The sequence below is a fragment of the Taudactylus pleione genome, unplaced genomic scaffold, assembly GCF_031769625.1.
Source record: "Taudactylus pleione unplaced genomic scaffold, aTauple2 ptg000114l, whole genome shotgun sequence".
Lineage (NCBI taxonomy): Eukaryota > Metazoa > Chordata > Amphibia > Anura > Myobatrachidae > Taudactylus > Taudactylus pleione.
Window position 1 is genome coordinate 8,166,609 of NW_028284516.1, and position 19,855 is coordinate 8,186,463.

The 19,855-nt window shown below is 43.7% G+C and overlaps 1 protein-coding gene across 1 annotated transcript in view; it reads left to right on the plus strand.

The window, feature by feature from the left end:
• The window catches only part of CNGB3 (cyclic nucleotide gated channel subunit beta 3), a 246,521-nt gene that overhangs the window by 47,381 nt on the left and 179,285 nt on the right, over nucleotides 1-19,855 (plus strand). The window contains exon 3 of the mRNA XM_088471523.1: nucleotides 3,638-3,776. Coding sequence (XP_088327649.1) covers nucleotides 3,638-3,776 — 139 coding nt within the window. The remainder of the gene's footprint in view (nucleotides 1-3,637; nucleotides 3,777-19,855) is intronic.

Genomic DNA, 19,855 nt, shown 5'->3' on the forward strand with positions numbered 1-19,855 from the left:
CCAGTGCAGATTTGCTCCAATGTCTGATGTTCACAACTTCCTTCAGGGTGTCTTCCGTGGCACAGTGGGATTTGTCAGTTGTTTACCTCCGTTTGAACCCCTGGAATCTTTGGAACTCAATTGGCTCACAGCGAAGACGCTTTCTTCTGGCTCTTGCGTCCACTCGTAGGTTGTGAGATTTAAGGGTACTATCCTGTCGCTCCCCATTTCTGATCTTTCATCAGGCCAGGGCTGTTCTTTGAACTCGTCCTGACTTCCTTCCCAAGGTTGTTTCTCATTTCTATATTAATGAGAAAATCATAGTCCAGGCCTTCCAATCACCAGACCTCTTGGAAGGTGAGGCCTCCTTGGATGTGGTCCGTGCTCTCAGGATCTATGTGGACCGTACAAGTTTTCTTCAGAAAACAAATTCTCCATTTGTACTCTATGGATTACACAAGAAGGGCTGGCCAGCTAACAAACAGACTCTGGCCAGGTGGCTTTGCATGACTATTTCAAAGGCTTACACACAGATGGGCCTTCCTGTGCTGGCTACTGTCTCTGCTCATTCCACTCGCTCTGTAGGACCCTTGTGGGCAGCTCACCGTGGTGCCTCAGCTGATCAGCTTTGTAAGGTGGCCATGTGTTCTTCTGTCCACACCTTTCTTGTTTTATGGTTTTAAGGTTTTATGCCTTCAATACCTTTGCCTCTCAGGATGCTTCATTTGGACGCAGAATACTCCTCTCAGCTCAGGAGCATTCCCACCATTGAATACTGCTATGGGACATCCCCATGGTATGCCTGTGGATCCCTATGGACCCTGAAGTAGAAATTGAGAGTTATGGTTAAACTTACCTTTGTCAACTCTCTTTTTTCGAAGTCCATAGGGTCATCATATTTAAATAGAACAGCAGCATTTTACATATATTTTTCTCAATATGTATATTAATTGTAATGCTGGGACAGACCACCCTGTAAAAATCTTACCTGGTGAGGAGAATTCTAGAATAAAATTGTGGTCCAGTGCGGTATTGAACAAGAAGCTAATTAGAGGGTGCAACTCATATAGGGTTGTTAATGCCTAATGCTGCCTATAGTGCCTGTGGCTATCCTTTGCCACTATTAACTTAAATGATAATTGTGTTGCGTATGAGGCACAACATAGGAATCAAACGTTTAATGAAAAAAGTGCATACAAAATATAAATATAAAATACTGACTCAATAAAAATTCCAAAGATTTCAAAACAGCAATGTGTATACTGATGAGGTGGTTAAAATAAACTACAATGGATTTGTAATACTGGCATACCAGGTACCTTGGTATGCTTATGCAATTTCATGGAATTAATCAATGCAAATGTAATAATAATCAATACATACAATATAAAAACAATACAGATATGCTCAAATAAATCCGGAATAAGAGTCCATCATGCTTATTTTGCAGTGAACAAACTCTGCGAATTTGCCTACAGCATGTCTTTTGGCTGATCTTAAAAAATGGGTACACTTATTGAGTTGAAGTGAAGTTTTAGGTATCAATTTGTACCTCTGTTTCCCCCTGGGTGAGAGAGATATATCCTTGCAGAGAATCTAGTGGACGTGGAGTGGTGCACGCACCTCCTACCTCTTGGTCCGTGTTAACATCTGCTGATTGCTGTGTTACCTCCGTCGGGCTGCTTCCCGGGTCACAATGATGATGTTGGAGACCCGTCCTCGGTGGGTCTCGTGATGCGGCAGCCGGATCACAGTTCTCTTTGGCTGCTGGGAGTAAGGGGTTGCTGGCGGTGAATGTGCACGCCTGTGTCACCGTCGGATCCCTTCTTCCGGGCAGCGTTCCGTGCAGGGGACGTGGCCAACGCGTTTCACCTGTCTAATCAAATGCGGGCTTCGTCAGAGCTGTCTGTCAATGTCTTTCCCTAGGTTTCCTTATCAAGGGAAATGGTCTAGCTCCTCCTTTCCTCTTTAACTCTTTACATGCCTATCTAAAATTAGTAGGCAAGTAATGGTGATACTCCTTTGTAAAGATCACATGGCATGCATTAGAATAAACAGTGGTTGCATAAATCTACTTTAATAAGTAGATTTGCATGTTACAAATGATTGCATAACGATATTATCTGAAAAGGGTTATAGAGAATTGTGCATTGAGAGTAAAGAGTGCTAGGTAAAATAAAAATAGATATAATAATATGCATTAAATCCTAGAAAAGCTGGATTATTGTGTTTTGGAGATTTTAGTTACTAATTCTCTTTTTAATTTTACTTAAATCCAGGTCTTAGAAGTCCTAGACCGGGGTAATTGGCAATTAACATCTATTATTGGTTTGTTCCTTTAATTATTAGTCATCAAATATTTTTGGTGGGGACAAGTTTTAGTGAGTGTGTTAAGTTGGCAGTTAGTAACTTGGTTTGTAGTTAGAATCACTGAATCTTCTTCCTTCAAACCTATTAAGTGAAAAATAATAATAATAATAATAATAATAATAATAATAATAATAATTGTATAGCTGAGAATTAGCCCTGACAGAAGAGTTACAACAAAACAGACAGTTTTCATTTTGTATTTTTTTCCAGTGGAAATATGTACAGATAACACAGCATTTGTCTACGTGATTTTATGAACACTTGTTTAACACATCTACCTGTCTGTAACCAAAGCAGGCGTCCCCTCCTCAATGTTTTATTACAACATTGCTTTCCTGGGGCTGCGTGAAGGTTCTTTTCATCTTTCTGGCTTCATGTTCCTCACAGCTTGTTTTTTCTCCTTTCTTGACGTTATTGAATGTTCATAAAGTAAAGCCACACACACAAAGCTATAAACAATTTTTAATTGGTTCCCATGACAATATGGTGCATTATAAAATATTAAAAACTTTTTATAAAATATTTAATAGCAAACTTTAAAATTGTAAAGATATAACAGCATCATTCTGACTACTTTTAGATACAAATGCTTCATTTTAAAAGGATAATGCCGGTGATAAAACAAGACGTAAGTTTCAAGCTGGTGATAATAAAAAAAACATGTAAAACTACACAGAATGAATCATGGACACTTAAAGTTAAAGGCTGAATACACTTGTCCATTCCTTATCTGTTTTAGTAGTATTTATTGTTATTAAAAAAGATTTGTGACTTTAAATGTAGCTTTATCTCCTGTAAGGTGTCTGTAATTAGTTAGCCCTGTACTTTTGGGACAATTGCACATGGGGACTTTAAAGTTTTAGTTGATGGACAAATTTTCATACTATATGCATTGATAAAGAACTGCACCGAGTGATAACTTTTCACAGGAACATTTCCTGACCCCAAAAAGGCGATGTTCCCAGTGTTTCCACTTTTGAACGTAAGCGGAGGGTATGAGACATCAGGAGTGGGCGTCTCAGTGCACAAGACATCAGCTGAGCATATATTTGCAAGTCTGTTACGTACAGAACCGCAGTTGCGACGGGAATTGTGTCTATCTCTGAATCAGGCCATTTGGTTTTCCCAGATACTGTAATGCAGTAACAGAAAATGTGCATGTATTCCCCATACGCACAGCAACAATGATAATAGTACCGTTTTCACTCTTCTTTCAATGTGTTCAGGTGAGCAGGTGTCTTATTGTGAGAATTTTACCATTATATATACATCTATCTTCTGTTTTTAGATGACACAGCTAACACATCATCAGTACGGAGCAAGCTGGAACAATCTCAGAACCAGGAAGACCCCTCCTCCAGTACACAGAGGAAATGTAACACAGCAGAGAATGAAAACCTTATTTCTGAAGAAAAACAGTTAAATGAGTAAGTAAATGTTTCCAACTCAACTGATTATTTGATTATTTCTACTTATGCAACACATCCATGTTGTGGAACTACAATTTCCAGCATTCCCTAGCAACAGTTTGTTTATGATTACAGTACTTCTGTTTTTTGTTATGGAGCCTTATTTTTTTTTCATTATCTGGGTTTTAGATTTATTCTTGATTGGACCACATCTGACAGTTTTGCTATATGGATTAAACCAGCAGTTCCCAAACTCCGCCATTACAGTCCAGGTTTTAAGGCTATCCATGCTTGAGTCCAGATGGTTAAATCAAATTGACTGAGGTACTAATTAAATCAATTTGACTGAGGTACTAATTAAGTCACCTGCTCCCAAACTATTCCATTACAGTCCACGTTTTAAAGATATCCATGCTTGAGCACAGGGGACTTAATTAGTTCCTCAGTCAATTTGATTTAACCATTTAGACGCAAGCATGTATATCATTAAAACCTGGACTGTAATGACGGAGTTTGGGAAGCTCGAGTAAGTTTTACATTGTTTTTGGAAAGCTATAACAGTCTCTCAGGTCCAAAATTAAATACATATATTTTTTTATGTGCATTAGAAGGGAAGAACAGGCAAAAATAATAGAACTATTTTTTTTTCTGTGATTCTTCACAAAGTTCTTCACTAAGAGCTCTATTTATCATGTGGTAAAGAGCCATTTTATCAGTGTAAAAGATGCCAGCGCTTAGAATGCCAGCTCCGGAATCCTGATACCTGTCAGAAACCCGGCGCCGGCATCTTGACGGTAAGTACTGGGGTTAAGGGGAGGGTTAGGTTTATGGTTAGACACTAGGGGGTGTGTTAGGGTTATGGTTAGACACTAGGGGGAGGGTTAGGGTTATGCCAGGTACACACTAGATGTAATGTCGACCGGTCCAGACGGGCATATTGGGCACATCGTCTAGTGTACCCTTAATGTCACTGACGATGCGCGCTCCCGCACGTTGTCTGCGTCATCACCCATTGGACCTGCATTAAGATCCAATGGGTGACATCGTTAGTGAGGGCCATTGTGCCGAATGAAGCATGGCCCCCACCATTGCTCCCAGCATTAGCCAGTGTGTACGCCGGGTGCCGTTGCTTACGAGGTCGGTACACACTAGACATTGTCTATTGTGTACCGTCCTTTAGGCACTTAAGGGGGAGGGTTAGGGTCAGGGGAGGGGGAGGTTAGATTTAGGCACTAGGGGGAGGTTAGGTTTAGGCACCGGGGAGGGCTGGGTAGGGAGAGGTGGAGAGTTAGGATACTGACCGACAGGTGTTGATTTCCTAACCCTGTTGAGATGCCGGTATCGGGATTCTGATCATCGGGATCCCAACCGCCGGATTCCCGTACCCAACCCCTTTATATAAGGTGTTACCCTATTATATATACTAGAAACAAAGAGTTTTATTTTTCTGCATTTAAACCTTTTTGTATATATTTGGCAGCTTTTAGTATTTTTTTTATATTTCCTTAACCATGGCAGACTATATAACAGTTGGATTCAGTGTAACCTACAGGTGTGTCCATAGCCCTGTATGGTGCACCATGGACATTGCGACTAAGGGCCAGCCATATTCATTTAGCGTCGAAAAGCCGAGATCTGCGAAAAAGTTTTGCCAAGTGCAACTTTTCGCCAGTGTGGCAGTTTCCTCCATATTCAATTCCAAAGAGTTTTTGCCAGCGCGAAAAATATTCACTATGAATAGGTGTTGAAAAAAAAGTGCAGAATTGCGGTTTTGGGGTGCAAAGGTGGGGAAACCACCCTGCACCCTTGGGACAGCCCCCCAAAGGTTAACTGCATAAAAAAACAAAATAAATGAGGAGCACCCCAAAAAATTACTTTGAAAAAGGGTGCAAAAAAGTACAAAGTTGGGGTACAAACTTAAAAACTAGCAAATAAGCTTTTGGGAGGTCTGCAAGTATGGGGGAGGTGTTTTTTTGATTGCAGTTGCTTGCTGAAGGTGCGTATTTAAAGTTTTTTAAAACTTCACTTTAGCGATTTGTAACCATGCTTGCACCCATTTTCAAGTACCCCAAATTTGCTGGGACTAATTATTTCCACCAAAAAAAAAATGCTACAGTAAATGCTATTCGTCACCACTTGTGCAAAGACACTATATAGAGGCAATGGAAAGCACTTAAGTACCTCAAATAGCTCCAGGAGGTCTAATCAGGGACATCTATACTGATCCCCAATGTTAGTGCATCTTTTGGGGGGTGTCAGGCTGATTTCCCCAAAACTGACAGCATTTTTCACATGTAGAGTTTAGCCAGGGCGCATTTTCGCGTCCTTTGGAATTGAATACAGTGAATATCGGGGGCATGCACGATAAGTTTCCACGGCTAAAACACACAAAGTCGGCGAAAAATAGCCGCATGCGAAAAGTACGGGACTTTTCGAGGCTAATTGAATATGCCTCTTAGTAGCACCAAGAGTCTTTATTCTTATTCTTTGCATGACTAAATCAACAAACTTCTACAAAGCAAGCATACACTGACCACTGGGGCCGGCAGTGTGCAGCTGACTATGTGAGACTGTATGCATAAAAGGTTCTGATACGAGCGCCTGCAGCCATTATTACTGCCATGTTTCAATATGCTCAATTGGTCACTTAATACACATTTCATACCAATTCCTTGCAACAAAAAACTTAGCGACTCTGAGTGGCTACAGTGCGACTAAGATAAAGTGCTATCCTGCTGCTTCCAACTCTTTGCTTTGATGGGCTGTTATAGAAGCCTGTGTCCCGGCAAGAGAAATTTGGGAAATTCAAGCGAAAATATTTAATCTTTGCAAGGTGTATTCACACTATAGGATCACCACTATTGCATTACAAATGCGGATTGTGATAAATATGCCTGCAAGCTACTGAATGCATTTATGTTGGTAAAATATTTGTGAATGCAGGATGACTGCTTCCAAGGCTTTCATGTGCAGTAAGAGTAAATTATATTCAAATTATTTAATATTGGACGCAAATGGAATTGCAAAATATATCCGACAAAAGTTTCTTTTTTGCATCCTATTCAGAGTAGGTCACATGCGCACGTTTATAGGTGCGGCTGAATATGACCGATGCTGTAATGTACTAAAATGCTACAAATCGCAGCAGAGCCGGCTCGAGGCACGTTCAACCAGTGCTGTCGAACAGGGGCACCACCCCATAGAGGGCGCACCCCTACCAACCATTCCAATTTCAGCGGGACAGTCAAGTTTTTCGGACACTACCCCGCTGTTACACCTGCGGGCCAAAGTGTCCCACCAGTGGTCGGGAGATTTTGCACTCCCACTGCCGCAGCTGTGCGGTAGTGCTGGCCCCAAAGAAGAGGAATGGATAGGACTGGGGGTAGCCAGCTACTAAAGTAGTGCTGGGCTCGCCCCCAGCCTGACATTAAATGGGAGGCAAGCGTATAGTCACGCCCGCAAATAACGTAATTAAGGGGGTGTAGTCTATGGTAATAAGACCACACCCCCTTTAGGTCGCGCAGGTCTACCGGGCGCCGCAGACGGTACTTGCACAGGGCGCGGCTCCACATGGAGCCGGCCCTAAATCCCAGTGCAATATGGAAACGCATTTCATTTAATGGGCAGATAGTGCATCTGGCATCCCGATGGGGAGGTGTTTTCTCCCCCTGGAAGTGCCAGGCCAGGCTGTGATTAACAGAGCGCAGCTGTCAGTGGAATTTGGTTGCAAAAGTTGTGTTGTGCCATTCACATGATAATGGAATACGATCTACAAAAGCTGACATCGCAAAGACTGTTTATGATTTAAGCAAGTCGCATGGTCAGCATGCTGAAGTGAAAAAAAAATAACATCTTGCATGCATTTTACAATTGCTACCTATCAATATATAATCTACAGTATCTATCTATCTATCTATCTATCTATCTATCTATCTATCTATCTATCTATCTATCTATCTATCTATCTATCTATCTATGTTAAAATAAGCTTACATTACACATTCAATAGACATATTAACAGATACAACTGATAACTGACAATTTGCTTGCAAGTCACATAATCAGTCTATTAAGTTTATCACATTTACCTGCACAGTTGATATCCGTGTTTGTTAATACAGTAGTTAATACAGTTCACACCCCCTTACAGAAATACTTTTTTCAGCGCGGGGAGGGGGCGCTGTGTGCCCCTCGGCCTGGCGCACAGCCAATGGGGGGGCGTGATCAGCGTGATCACTCCACCCATAGGCATAGAAGACTGCTCTGGCTGCTGCTTTAGCAGCCACGAGCAGTCTCCCAGTGCAGCCCAACACACAACAGCGTGTACTGGGCTGCTGTGACTTAAGAGGGAGGGGGAGCGGTGCCGGACACGGGCCCCCACCGGGCCCCTGCAGCAAGCCTGGGACCGGGTAATTTGTACCCGCTCCCCCCCCTCTCGGCGCCCCTGGACATGGCTGTTTATGATGTAACAACTAACAAGTCACATTGTCAGTATACTGCGTTGAAAAATCTCCTGAATGCATTTTGCCATTGAAATATATCCATTAATAATGTATTTATAATCAGTCAACCTATGATTCAACTTAAAATAAGCTTACATTACAATGTCAGTACATATTACCAGATAGTACATCCGTTCTATCTTTTTATCTAACATTATTTTTATATAATATAAGGTTAAAATAAGCATGCCTTACATTGTGACATGCCATATCAGCAGATAGAGTTGATAACTGACACTTCTATACAAAATGGTGACCTTTCTACCAAAGTGGAGTGACATCACAAAGGCTGTCTATGATGTAACAAGTCACATGGTCAATATACTAAGGTGAAAAATCACCTCCTGCATGCATTGTTCTAGTTGGGACAAGGGTGACTATACAGATCACATTCCTTTTATAGTCCTATTATTATTTTTAATTTTCTCTTTTTCTAATATATATTTTTTGGACAAATTGTATATTTCAATTGGTGGCTATTGTTTATACTTTATAGGAATAAAAGTTGAGCTTTAATTTACTAACCTTTGATAGATTGAATTGTTTTACAAGAAGTACCCCTGAAAGAGAATAATATTTTGCCTCCTTAGCGTTTTCCCATTTACACTTTGGCCACGACAGGATGCCCACTCCAGCCCAACCCATCTAGTCTCAGATTTAGGGGTTAGCTGCGATAACCTGATTTATCGTGAAAAACGGCTTGTTGTGCGAAAAAATAAATAGCACACAATTCTATTAGCCACTGTTTTCGCGGGTGCAAAATTCTTGTAGGATTTTGTGCAAATTTCTTTTCACCACCTCCTAAGCAAGTGAAAATTTGGGGAAAATCCCTATTTTAAAGTAGAAATGTAGGGAATTGATTCAGAACTTCTGAGAAACCCTCCTTAATGACTAATTAGGCAAATATTTTTATTAGCTTTATTTGGCCAATAATGACGTCATTTTTGGAATGATATAGTGCAAAGTGCAGGAACATGGGTTAATTGATGTGGGACAGGTATATGGGGGTGCTGTATGAGTGGGACAGGTATATGAGGGTGCTGTATAAGTGGGACAGGTATATGGGGGTGCTGTATCAATGGGACAGGTATGTGGGGGTGCTGTATAAGTGGGGCAGCTATATGGGGGTGCTGTATAAATGGGGTAGGTATATGGGTGTGCTGTATAAGAGGGACAGGTATATGGAGGTGCTGTATTAATGGGACAGGTATATGGGAGTGCTGTATAAGAGAGACAGGTATATGGGCGTGCTGTATGAATGGGACAGGTATATTGGGGTGCTGTATGAATGGGACAGGTATATGGGGGTGCTGTATAAGTGGGGCAGGTATCTGGGGGTGCTGTATAAGTGGGTTAGGTATATGGGGGTGCTATAAAAGAGGGACAGGTATATGGGGGTGCTGTATGAAAGTGACAGGTATATGGGGGTGCTGTATAAGTGGGGCAGGTATATGGGGGTGCTCTATGAATGGGACAGGTATATGTGGGTGCTGTATAAGAGGGACAGGTATATGGGCGTGCTGTATAAATGGGACAGGTATATTGGGGTGCTGTATGAATGGGACAGGTATATGGGGGTGCTGTATAAGTGGGGCAGGTAACTGGGGGTGCTGTATAAGTGGGTTAGGTATATGGGGGTGCTATAAAAGAGGGACAGGTATATGGGGGTGCTGTATGAAAGTGACAGATATATGGGGGTGCTGTATAAGTGGGGCAGGTATATGGGGGTGCTCTATGAATGGGACAGGTATATGTGGGTGCTGTATAAGAGGGACAGGTATATGGGCGTGCTGTATGAATGGGACAGGTATATTGGGGTGCTGTATGAATGGGACAGGTATATGGGGGTGCTCTATAAGTGGGGCAGGTATCTGGGGGTGCTGTATAAGTGGGTTAGGTATATGGGGGTGCTATAAAAGAGGGACAGGTATATGGGGGTGCTGTATGAAAGTGACAGGTATATGGGGGTGCTGTATAAGTGGGGCAGGTATATGGGGGTGCTGTATAAGGGGGACAGGTATATGGGGTGCTGTATGAATGGGACAGGTATATGTGAGTGCTGTATGAGTGGGACAGGTATATGGGAGTGTTGTATGAATGGGACAGGTATATCGGGGGGCTGTATAAGAGGGACAGGTATATGTGAGTGCTGTATGAGTGGGACAGGTATATGGGAGTGTTGTATGAGTGGGGCAGGTATATGGGGGTGCTGTATGAATGGGACAGGTATATCGGGGGGCTGTATAAGAGGGACAGGTATATGGGGGTGCTGTATGAGTGGGACAGGTATATGGGAGTGCTGTATGAGTGGGGCAGGTATATGGGGGTGCTGTATGAATGGGACAGGTATAGCGGGGGGCTGTATAAGAGGGACAGGTATATGGGGGTGCTGTATGAGTGGGAAAGGTATATGGGAGTGCTGTATGAGTGGGGCAGGTATATGGGGGTGCTGTATAAGAGGAACAAGTATATGGGAGTGCTGTATGAGTGGGGCAGGTATATGAGGGGGGCTGTATAAGAGGGACAGGTATATGGGGGTGCTGTATGACGGACAGGTATATGGGGGTGCTGTATGAATGGGAAAGGTATATGGGGGTGCTGTATGAGTGGGACAGGTATATTGGAGTGCTTTAAAAGTGGGACAGGTATATGGGGGTGCTGTATGAATGGGACAGGTATATGGGAGTGCTGTATGAGTGGAACAGGTATATGAGGGTGCTGTATAAGTGTGACAGGTATATAGGGGTGCTGTATGAATGGGACAGGTATATGGGAGTGCTGTATGAGTTGAACAGGTATATGGGAGTGCTTTATAAATGGGACAGGTATATGGAGGTGCTGTATGAATGGGACAGGTATATGGTGGTGCTGTATGAGTGGGACAGGTATATGGGGGTGCTGTATGAGTGGAACAGGTATATGAGGGTGCTGTATAAGTGGGACAGGTATATGGGGGTGCTGTATGAATGGGTCAGGTATATGGGGGTGCTGTATGAGTGGGACAGGTATATGGGGGTGCTGTATAAGTGGGACATGTATATGGGAGTGCTTTATAAATGGGACAGGTATAGGGAGGTGCTGTATGAATGGGACAGGTATATGGTGGTGCTGTATCAGTGGGACAGGTATATGAGGGTGCTGTATAAGTGGGACAGGTATATGGGGGTGCTGTATGAATGGGACAGGTATATGGGGGTGCTGTATGAGTGGGACAGGTATATGAGGGTGCTGTATGAGTGGAACAGGTATATGAGGGTGCTGTATAAGTGTGACAGGTATATGGGCGTGCTGTATGAATGGGACAGGTATATTGGGGTGCTGTATGAATGGGACAGGTATATGGGGGTGCTGTATAAGTGGGGCAGGTAACTGGGGGTGCTGTATAAGTGGGTTAAGTATATGGGGGTGCTGTATGAGTGGGGCAGGTATATGAGGGGGGCTGTATAAGAGGGACAGGTATATGGGGGTGCTGTATGACGGACAGGTATATGGGGGTGCTGTATGAATGGGAAAGGTATATGGGGGTGCTGTATGAGTGGGACAGGTATATTGGAGTGCTTTAAAAGTGGGACAGGTATATGGGGGTGCTGTATGAATGGGACAGGTATATGGGAGTGCTGTATGAGTGGAACAGGTATATGAGGGTGCTGTATAAGTGTGACAGGTATATAGGGGTGCTGTATGAATGGGACAGGTATATGGGAGTGCTGTATGAGTTGAACAGGTATATGGGAGTGCTTTATAAATGGGACAGGTATATGGAGGTGCTGTATGAATGGGACAGGTATATTTTGGTGCTGTATGAGTGGGACAGGTATATGGGGGTGCTGTATGAGTGGAACAGGTATATGAGGGTGCTGTATAAGTGGGACAGGTATATGGGGGTGCTGTATGAATGGGACAGGTATATGGGGGTGCTGTATGAGTGGGACAGGTATATGGGGGTGCTGTATAAGTGGGACATGTATATGGGAGTGCTTTATAAATGGGACAGGTATAGGGAGGTGCTGTATGAATGGGACAGGTATATGGTGGTGCTGTATCAGTGGGACAGGTATATGAGGGTACTGTATAAGTGGGACAGGTATATGGGGGTGCTGTATGAATGGGACAGGTATATGGGGGTGCTGTATGAGTGGGACAGGTATATGAGGGTGCTGTATGAGTGGAACAGGTATATGAGGGTGCTGTATAAGTGTGACAGGTATATGGGCGTGCTGTATGAATGGGACAGGTATATTGGGGTGCTGTATGAATGGGACAGGTATATGGGGGTGCTGTATAAGTGGGGCAGGTAACTGGGGGTGCTGTATAAGTGGGTTAAGTATATGGGGGTGCTATAAAAGAGGGACAGGTATATGGGGGTGCTGTATGAAAGTGACAGATATATGGGGGTGCTGTATAAGTGGGGCAGGTATATGGGGGTGCTCTATGAATGGGACAGGTATATGTGGGTGCTGTATAAGAGGGACAGGTATATGGGCGTGCTGTATGAATGGGACAGGTATATTGGGGTGCTGTATGAATGGGACAGGTATATGGGGGTGCTGTATAAGTGGGGCAGGTATCTGGGGGTGCTGTATAAGTGGGTTAGGTATATGGGGGTGCTATAAAAGAGGGACAGGTATATGGGGGTGCTGTATGAAAGTGACAGGTATATGGGGGTGCTGTATAAGTGGGGCAGGTATATGGGGGTGCTGTATAAGGGGGACAGGTATATGGGGGTGCTGTATGAATGGGACAGGTATATGTAAGTGCTGTATGAGTGGGACAGGTATATGGGAGTGTTGTATGAGTGGGGCAGGTATATGGGGGTGCTGTATGAATGGGACAGGTATATGGGGGTGCTGTATAAGTGGGACATGTATATGGGAGTGCTTTATAAATGGGACAGGTATAGGGAGGTGCTGTATGAATGGGACAGGTATATGGTGGTGCTGTATCAGTGGGACAGGTATATGAGGGTGCTGTATAAGTGGGACAGGTATATGGGGGTGCTGTATGAATGGGACAGGTATATGGGGGTGCTGTATGAGTGGGACAGGTATATGAGGGTGCTGTATGAGTGGAACAGGTATATGAGGGTGCTGTATAAGTGTGACAGGTATATGGGCGTGCTGTATGAATGGGACAGGTATATTGGGGTGCTGTATGAATGGGACAGGTATATGGGGGTGCTGTATAAGTGGGGCAGGTAACTGGGGGTGCTGTATAAGTGGGTTAAGTATATGGGGGTGCTATAAAAGAGGGACAGGTATATGGGGGTGCTGTATGAAAGTGACAGATATATGGGGGTGCTGTATAAGTGGGGCAGGTATATGGGGGTGCTCTATGAATGGGACAGGTACATGTGGGTGCTGTATAAGAGGGACAGGTATATGGGCGTGCTGTATGAATGGGACAGGTATATTGGGGTGCTGTATGAATGGGACAGGTATATGGGGGTGCTGTATAAGTGGGGCAGGTATCTGGGGGTGCTGTATAAGTGGGTTAGGTATATGGGGGTGCTATAAAAGAGGGACAGGTATATGGGGGTGCTGTATGAAAGTGACAGGTATATGGGGGTGCTGTATAAGTGGGGCAGGTATATGGGGGTGCTGTATAAGGGGGACAGGTATATGGGGTGCTGTATGAATGGGACAGGTATATGTAAGTGCTGTATGAGTGGGACAGGTATATGGGAGTGTTGTATGAGTGGGGCAGGTATATGGGGGTGCTGTATGAATGGGACAGGTATATCGGGGGGCTGTATAAGAGGGACAGGTATATGTGAGTGCTGTATGAGTGGGTCAGGTATATGGGAGTGTTGTATGAGTGGGGCAGGTATATGGGGGTGCTGTATGAATGGGACAGGTATATCGGGGGGCTGTATAAGAGGGACAGGTATATGGGGGTGCTGTATGAGTGGGACAGGTATATGGGAGTGCTGTATGAGTGGGGCAGGTATATGGGGGTGCTGTATGAATGGGACAGGTATAGCGGGGGGCTGTATAAGAGGGACAGGTATATGGGGGTGCTGTATGAGTGGGAAAGGTATATGGGAGTGCTGTATGAGTGGGGCAGGTATATGGGGGTGCTGTATAAGAGGGACAAGTATATGGGAGTGCTGTATGAGTGGGGCAGGTATATGAGGGGGGCTGTATAAGAGGGACAGGTATATGGGGGTGCTGTAAGACGGACAGGTATATGGGGGTGCTGTATGAATGGGACAGGTATATGGGGGTGCTGTATGAGTGGGACAGGTATATTGGAGTGCTTTAAAAGTGGGACAGGTATATGGGGGTGCTGTATAAATGGGACAGGTATATGGGAGTGCTGTATGAGTGGAACAGGTATATGAGGGTGCTGTATAAGTGTGACAGGTATATGGGGGTGCTGTATGAATGGGACAGGTATATGGGAGTGCTGTATGAGTTGAACAGGTATATGGGAGTGCTTTATAAATGGGGCAGGTATATGGAGGTGCTGTATGAATGGGACAGGTATATGGTGGTGCTGTATGAGTGGGACAGGTATATGGGGGTGCTGTATGAGTGGAACAGGTATATGAGGGTGCTGTATAAGTGGGACCGGTATATGGGGGTGCTGTATGAATGGGACAGGTATATGGTGGTGCTGTATGAGTGGGACAGGTATATGGGGGTGCTGTATAAGTGGGACATGTATATGGGAGTGCTTTCTAAATGGGACAGGTATAGGGAGGTGCTGTATGAATGGGACAGGTATATGGTGGTGCTGTATCAGTGGGACAGGTATATGATGGTGTTGTATAAGTGGGACAGGTATATGGGGGTGCTGTATGAATGGGACAGGTATATGGGGGTGCTGTATGAGTGGGACAGGTATATGAGGGTGCTGTATGAGTGGAACAGGTATATGAGGGTGCTGTATAAGTGTGACAGGTATATGGGGGTGCTGTATGAATGGGACAGGTATATGGGGGTGATGTATGAGAGGGACAGGTATATCGGGGTGCTGTATGAGTGGGACAGGTATATGGGGGTGCTGTATGAGTGGGACAGGTATATGGGGGTGCTGTATGAGTGGGACAGGTATATGGGAGTGCTGTATGAGTGGGGCAGGTATATGGGGGGCTGTATAAGAGGGACAGGTATATGGGGGGCTGTATGACGGACAGGTATATGGGGGTGCTGTATGAATGGGACAGGTATATGGGGGTGCTGTATGAATGGGACACGTATATGGGGGTGCTGTATAAGAGGGACAGGTATATGGGGGTGCAGTATGTATGGGACAGGTATATGGGGGTGCTGTATGAATGGGACAGGTATCTGTGGGTGCTGTATAAGTGGGCCAGGTATATGTGGGTGCTGCATAAGAAGGACAGGTATATGGGGTGCTATATAAAAGGGACAGGTATATGGAGGTGCTGTATGAGTGGGACAGGTATATATGGGTGCTGTATAAGTGGGACAGGTATATGGGGGTGCTGTATGAATGGAACAGGTATATGGGGGTGCTGTATAAGTGGGGTAGGTATATAGGGGTGCTGTATAAGTGTGGTAGGTATATGGGGGTGCTGTATAAGAGGGTCAGGTATATGGGGGTGCTGTATGAATGGGACAGCTATTTGGGGGTGCTGTATGAATGGGACAGGTATATGGGGGTGCTGTATAAGAGGGACAGGTATATGGGGGTGCTGTATGAATGGGACAGGTATATGGGGGTGCTGTATGAATGGGACAGGTATATGTGGGTGCTGTATAAGTGGGGCAGGTATATGGGGTGCTATATAAAAGGGACAGGTATATGGGGGTGCTGTATGAATGGGACGGGTATATGGGGGTGCTGTATAAGTGGGGCAGGTATATGGGGGTGCGGTATGAGTGGGACAGGTATATGGGGGTGCTGTATGAGTGGGACAGGTATATGGGAGTGCTGTATGAGTGGGGCAGATATATGTGGGTGCTGTATGAATGGGAAAGGTATATGGGGGTGCTGTATGAATGGGACAGGTATATGGGGGTGCTGTATAAGAGGGACAGGTATATGGGGGTGCTGTATGAGTGGGACAGGTATATGGGGGTGCTGTATAAGAGGGACAGGTATATGGGGGTGCTGTATGAGTGGGACAGGTATATGGGAGTGCTGTATGAGTGGGGCAGGTATATGCGGGTGCTGTATAAGAGGGACAGGTATATGGGGGTGCTGTATGAGTGGCACAGGTATATGGGAATGCTGTATGAGTGGGGCAGGTATATGGGTGTGCTGTATAAGAGGGACAGGAATATGGGAGTGCTGTATGAATGGGACAGGTATATGGGGGTGCTGTATGAGTGGGGCAGGTATATGAGGGTCCTGTATAAGTGGGGCAGGTATATGGGGGTGCTGTATAAGAGGGACAGGTATATGGGGGTGCTGTATGAATGGGACAGGTATATGGGAGTACTGTATGAATGGGACAGGTATATGGGGGTGCTGTATGAGTGGGGCAGGTATAGGGGGGTGCTGTATAAGTGGGACAGGTATCTGGGAGAGGTATATGGGGGTGCTGTATGAGTGGGGCAGGTATATGGGGGTTCTGTATGAATGGGACAGGTATATGGGGGTGCTGTATGAGTGGGGTATGTATATGGGGGTGCTGTGTAAGAGGGACAGGTATATGGGAGTGCTGTATGAGTGGGCCAGGTTTTTTCTAGATTTCCGGTGAGTGTTAGAGGCGTATTTTGAAGGTTTTTTTTTTTTTTTTTTTTAATATCTTTAAATGACACAGTTATATACTTCTTTGCATTTTAATACATCCACAAATTAAGTAGAACATTTATTTAACAAAAAACACTTTCTATCATTATTTTGCTGTTTTAGAAAAATGCATATAACAGTCGTTTGACACAATTTAAGAACCCCAACAACTTTTTATTAGGGCCACTAATACACTTCTATACTGTTTTATCCTATATCACTTTGCCCATTTTTAGGGTAGTGGCAGATTTCCCCTTTTTCACTTACACTGATTGCGGTAAGTGTAGCAAGAGTTATCACTTGAATGGCGCAACGCAACTTTTGCAACTGAATTGCGCAAAAAACTGGAGCTTGCATAGAAGCAATAAGCAAGATTATCATGCAATAAATGCAAATACTTAACGGGCCACAAGTTATCCCTTTATCATGACTTATTGGATTTCCCCCTTAGTGTACATTACAGCGTGCCTTAGGAAAGATGCACATGAGTGCTATAATTTAAAACAAAGAAAGCGACAGGGAAGTGATGCCAGTTGATAATGACTTTCTTAGTACATCTGCTGTAGCTCAGCAAATTTAGGAGAGAGGTTAGAAGGTCAACATTATGCAAAAATATACTGTATCATTATATATACACTGTTCTAAGAGTTTTTACACCATCAATAATAAGACTTAAGCATTTTGGAAAATGTTTACATGTTGATCATTGCCATGGAACTATTTCAGCATTTCTCATCCATAAATATAATGAAAATCAGTTTAAAGTTATTAAACAATTTCCAGTTTTTAAGTTTAATTCTAAAATATCCCAGTGTTTGTTTTGTATATTGGCATTGATGCATTTCCTGACATTCTTTGTGTGAATAAGAACATAAGTAAATAATGCCTTTTATCTTTAAAGACAGGTACTTTATATATTCTTCCTTCCTCCTGACAATTACTCACACAATACCTACATAGTCAGCTTTTCCTTTCCAGTGGTATCCACACTTCCATCCTTCAAATATACTCTGGTCTCCTCCAATCCTAAGAAACCCTCCCTTGACCCCTTCTCTCTCAATAATTAATTCCATCTCTCTCCTGCCCTTTGTAACCAAGTTTCTTAAGCGGGTTGATCTCATTGTCATTTTTGTTACTGTTGACCAGCCCCCCTTCCTCTAAATCATTCACTTCCTTGGCTTTATGAACCATCACATACTTACTTTTCCTGCTACTTGTCCAACCACTCTGTCTTGTTTTTAATCTTTCCACTTCCCCTCCTCTCCCCTTCCTGTCCTGATCCTTAGGATTCTGTCCTTGGCCTATTTCTCTTTTACATTTACACCTTTGCCCTCTATGATCTTAACAGCTTCTTCAGCTTCCAATACCACCTGTATGTTGATGGTACAATAACTTACGTGTCACATGATGTCTGTTGGATATCTCCTCCGGGTTGTATAGATGCTCTCCTAAATTCAACATTGCTTAAACTGAAGTTATAGTCTTTCCCTCACCAAGGTCTAACTTCCTCTTTCCATCTCCCTCTACATTGGTATCTCCCTCTTTTCTATTGCTCAAGTTTGCTGCCTGGGTGTAATCCTTGAATCCTTGAATCACCCTTGAATCTGCCCTATCCTTCTGAGTCCCTCCCCCTGTCCTCCTACTTCCACCTCTGCAATATCTCCAGAACCAGGCCCTTTTTCACCCTGGAGGCCACTACAGCCATAATTCACACCCTCATTTTGCCCTAGATAACTGTAATCATTACCTAGTCCTCTCTGGCCTTCCGAAGTGTGCCCTATTATTATAGTACTGTAAGTAATTAATTTTGCCCCTTCCGTATTATGAATAACTAACTCTGATTATTATCATATTAACCATTTAATTGTGCTCTGTTAGTATTATAAATAAATGATTTATTGAGCCACTTTTATTTTTTTGAATATTATTGACCCTCCTATTTTTTCAGTAGTCAGTGTCTCTAAAAAACTACCTGATATCTTCTTTTCTTGATCAGACCTAATCCATGTAGAAATAAAATTAAGAACTCACACAGATGAAACAGACTGCTCCTGAGGAGCTCCCACCATCAAAAGCTACAGGTAGCCAATCAGGAACTATCTCTAGCCATGAGAGACAACTCCTGATTCATTGGCAAAAACAAAGCTTCTCTAAGTCTATTGTTTATATAAAGCATATATTCACAGGGGAATAATATATACACATATATAAATATATATACTGTGTATAAAACAACAGACAACAGGTGGCACTCAGTCAATTAAATCCACAACACAGAGTAATATTATATCAACGTTTTGAGACCCCTTTATTGTCTCGTCATCAGGATAAAAGAGTTACAAACATACTGATCTGATATCCACCATCACCATTACTACGTGCAGTGCCGTCTAGTGGGATTCCCAGAAGACGCCGAATAGTCGCGCCATCAAGAGATGCCCATTACCAAAGCTACAAAAATAAATGAAAAATGGCAAAAATGTACAAAATGTAAACAATGCATATCGGACCATAGTAAACACTGAGCGCCTGATTCAGACCCGTTCGCTAGAATGTGTTTGCATGCAGCCGTCAGCAGCCAAAGTATGCAAATCCCGTGATCACTAGCAAGACATTAGTATGCCCACTATGTCTTGCCATGCGATTGCGGTATGTATTTAGACGCCCACCAGCCTGACACAAGACGCCCACTTTCCCTTAGTAACATATGTCATCTCCAGGAAGTGTATTAAACAATCGGTAACATCAGCTGACATCGGACCCATACGCACCACTTGTGGCTGACATACCCTACCACAAGCACTGCGAGTGCTGCTTTGTGTAATTCAGCCATGTGACGTGTACGTTGACGATGCGTCTTAATTATGCATGCCCCTGAAATGGCGTTCCAAC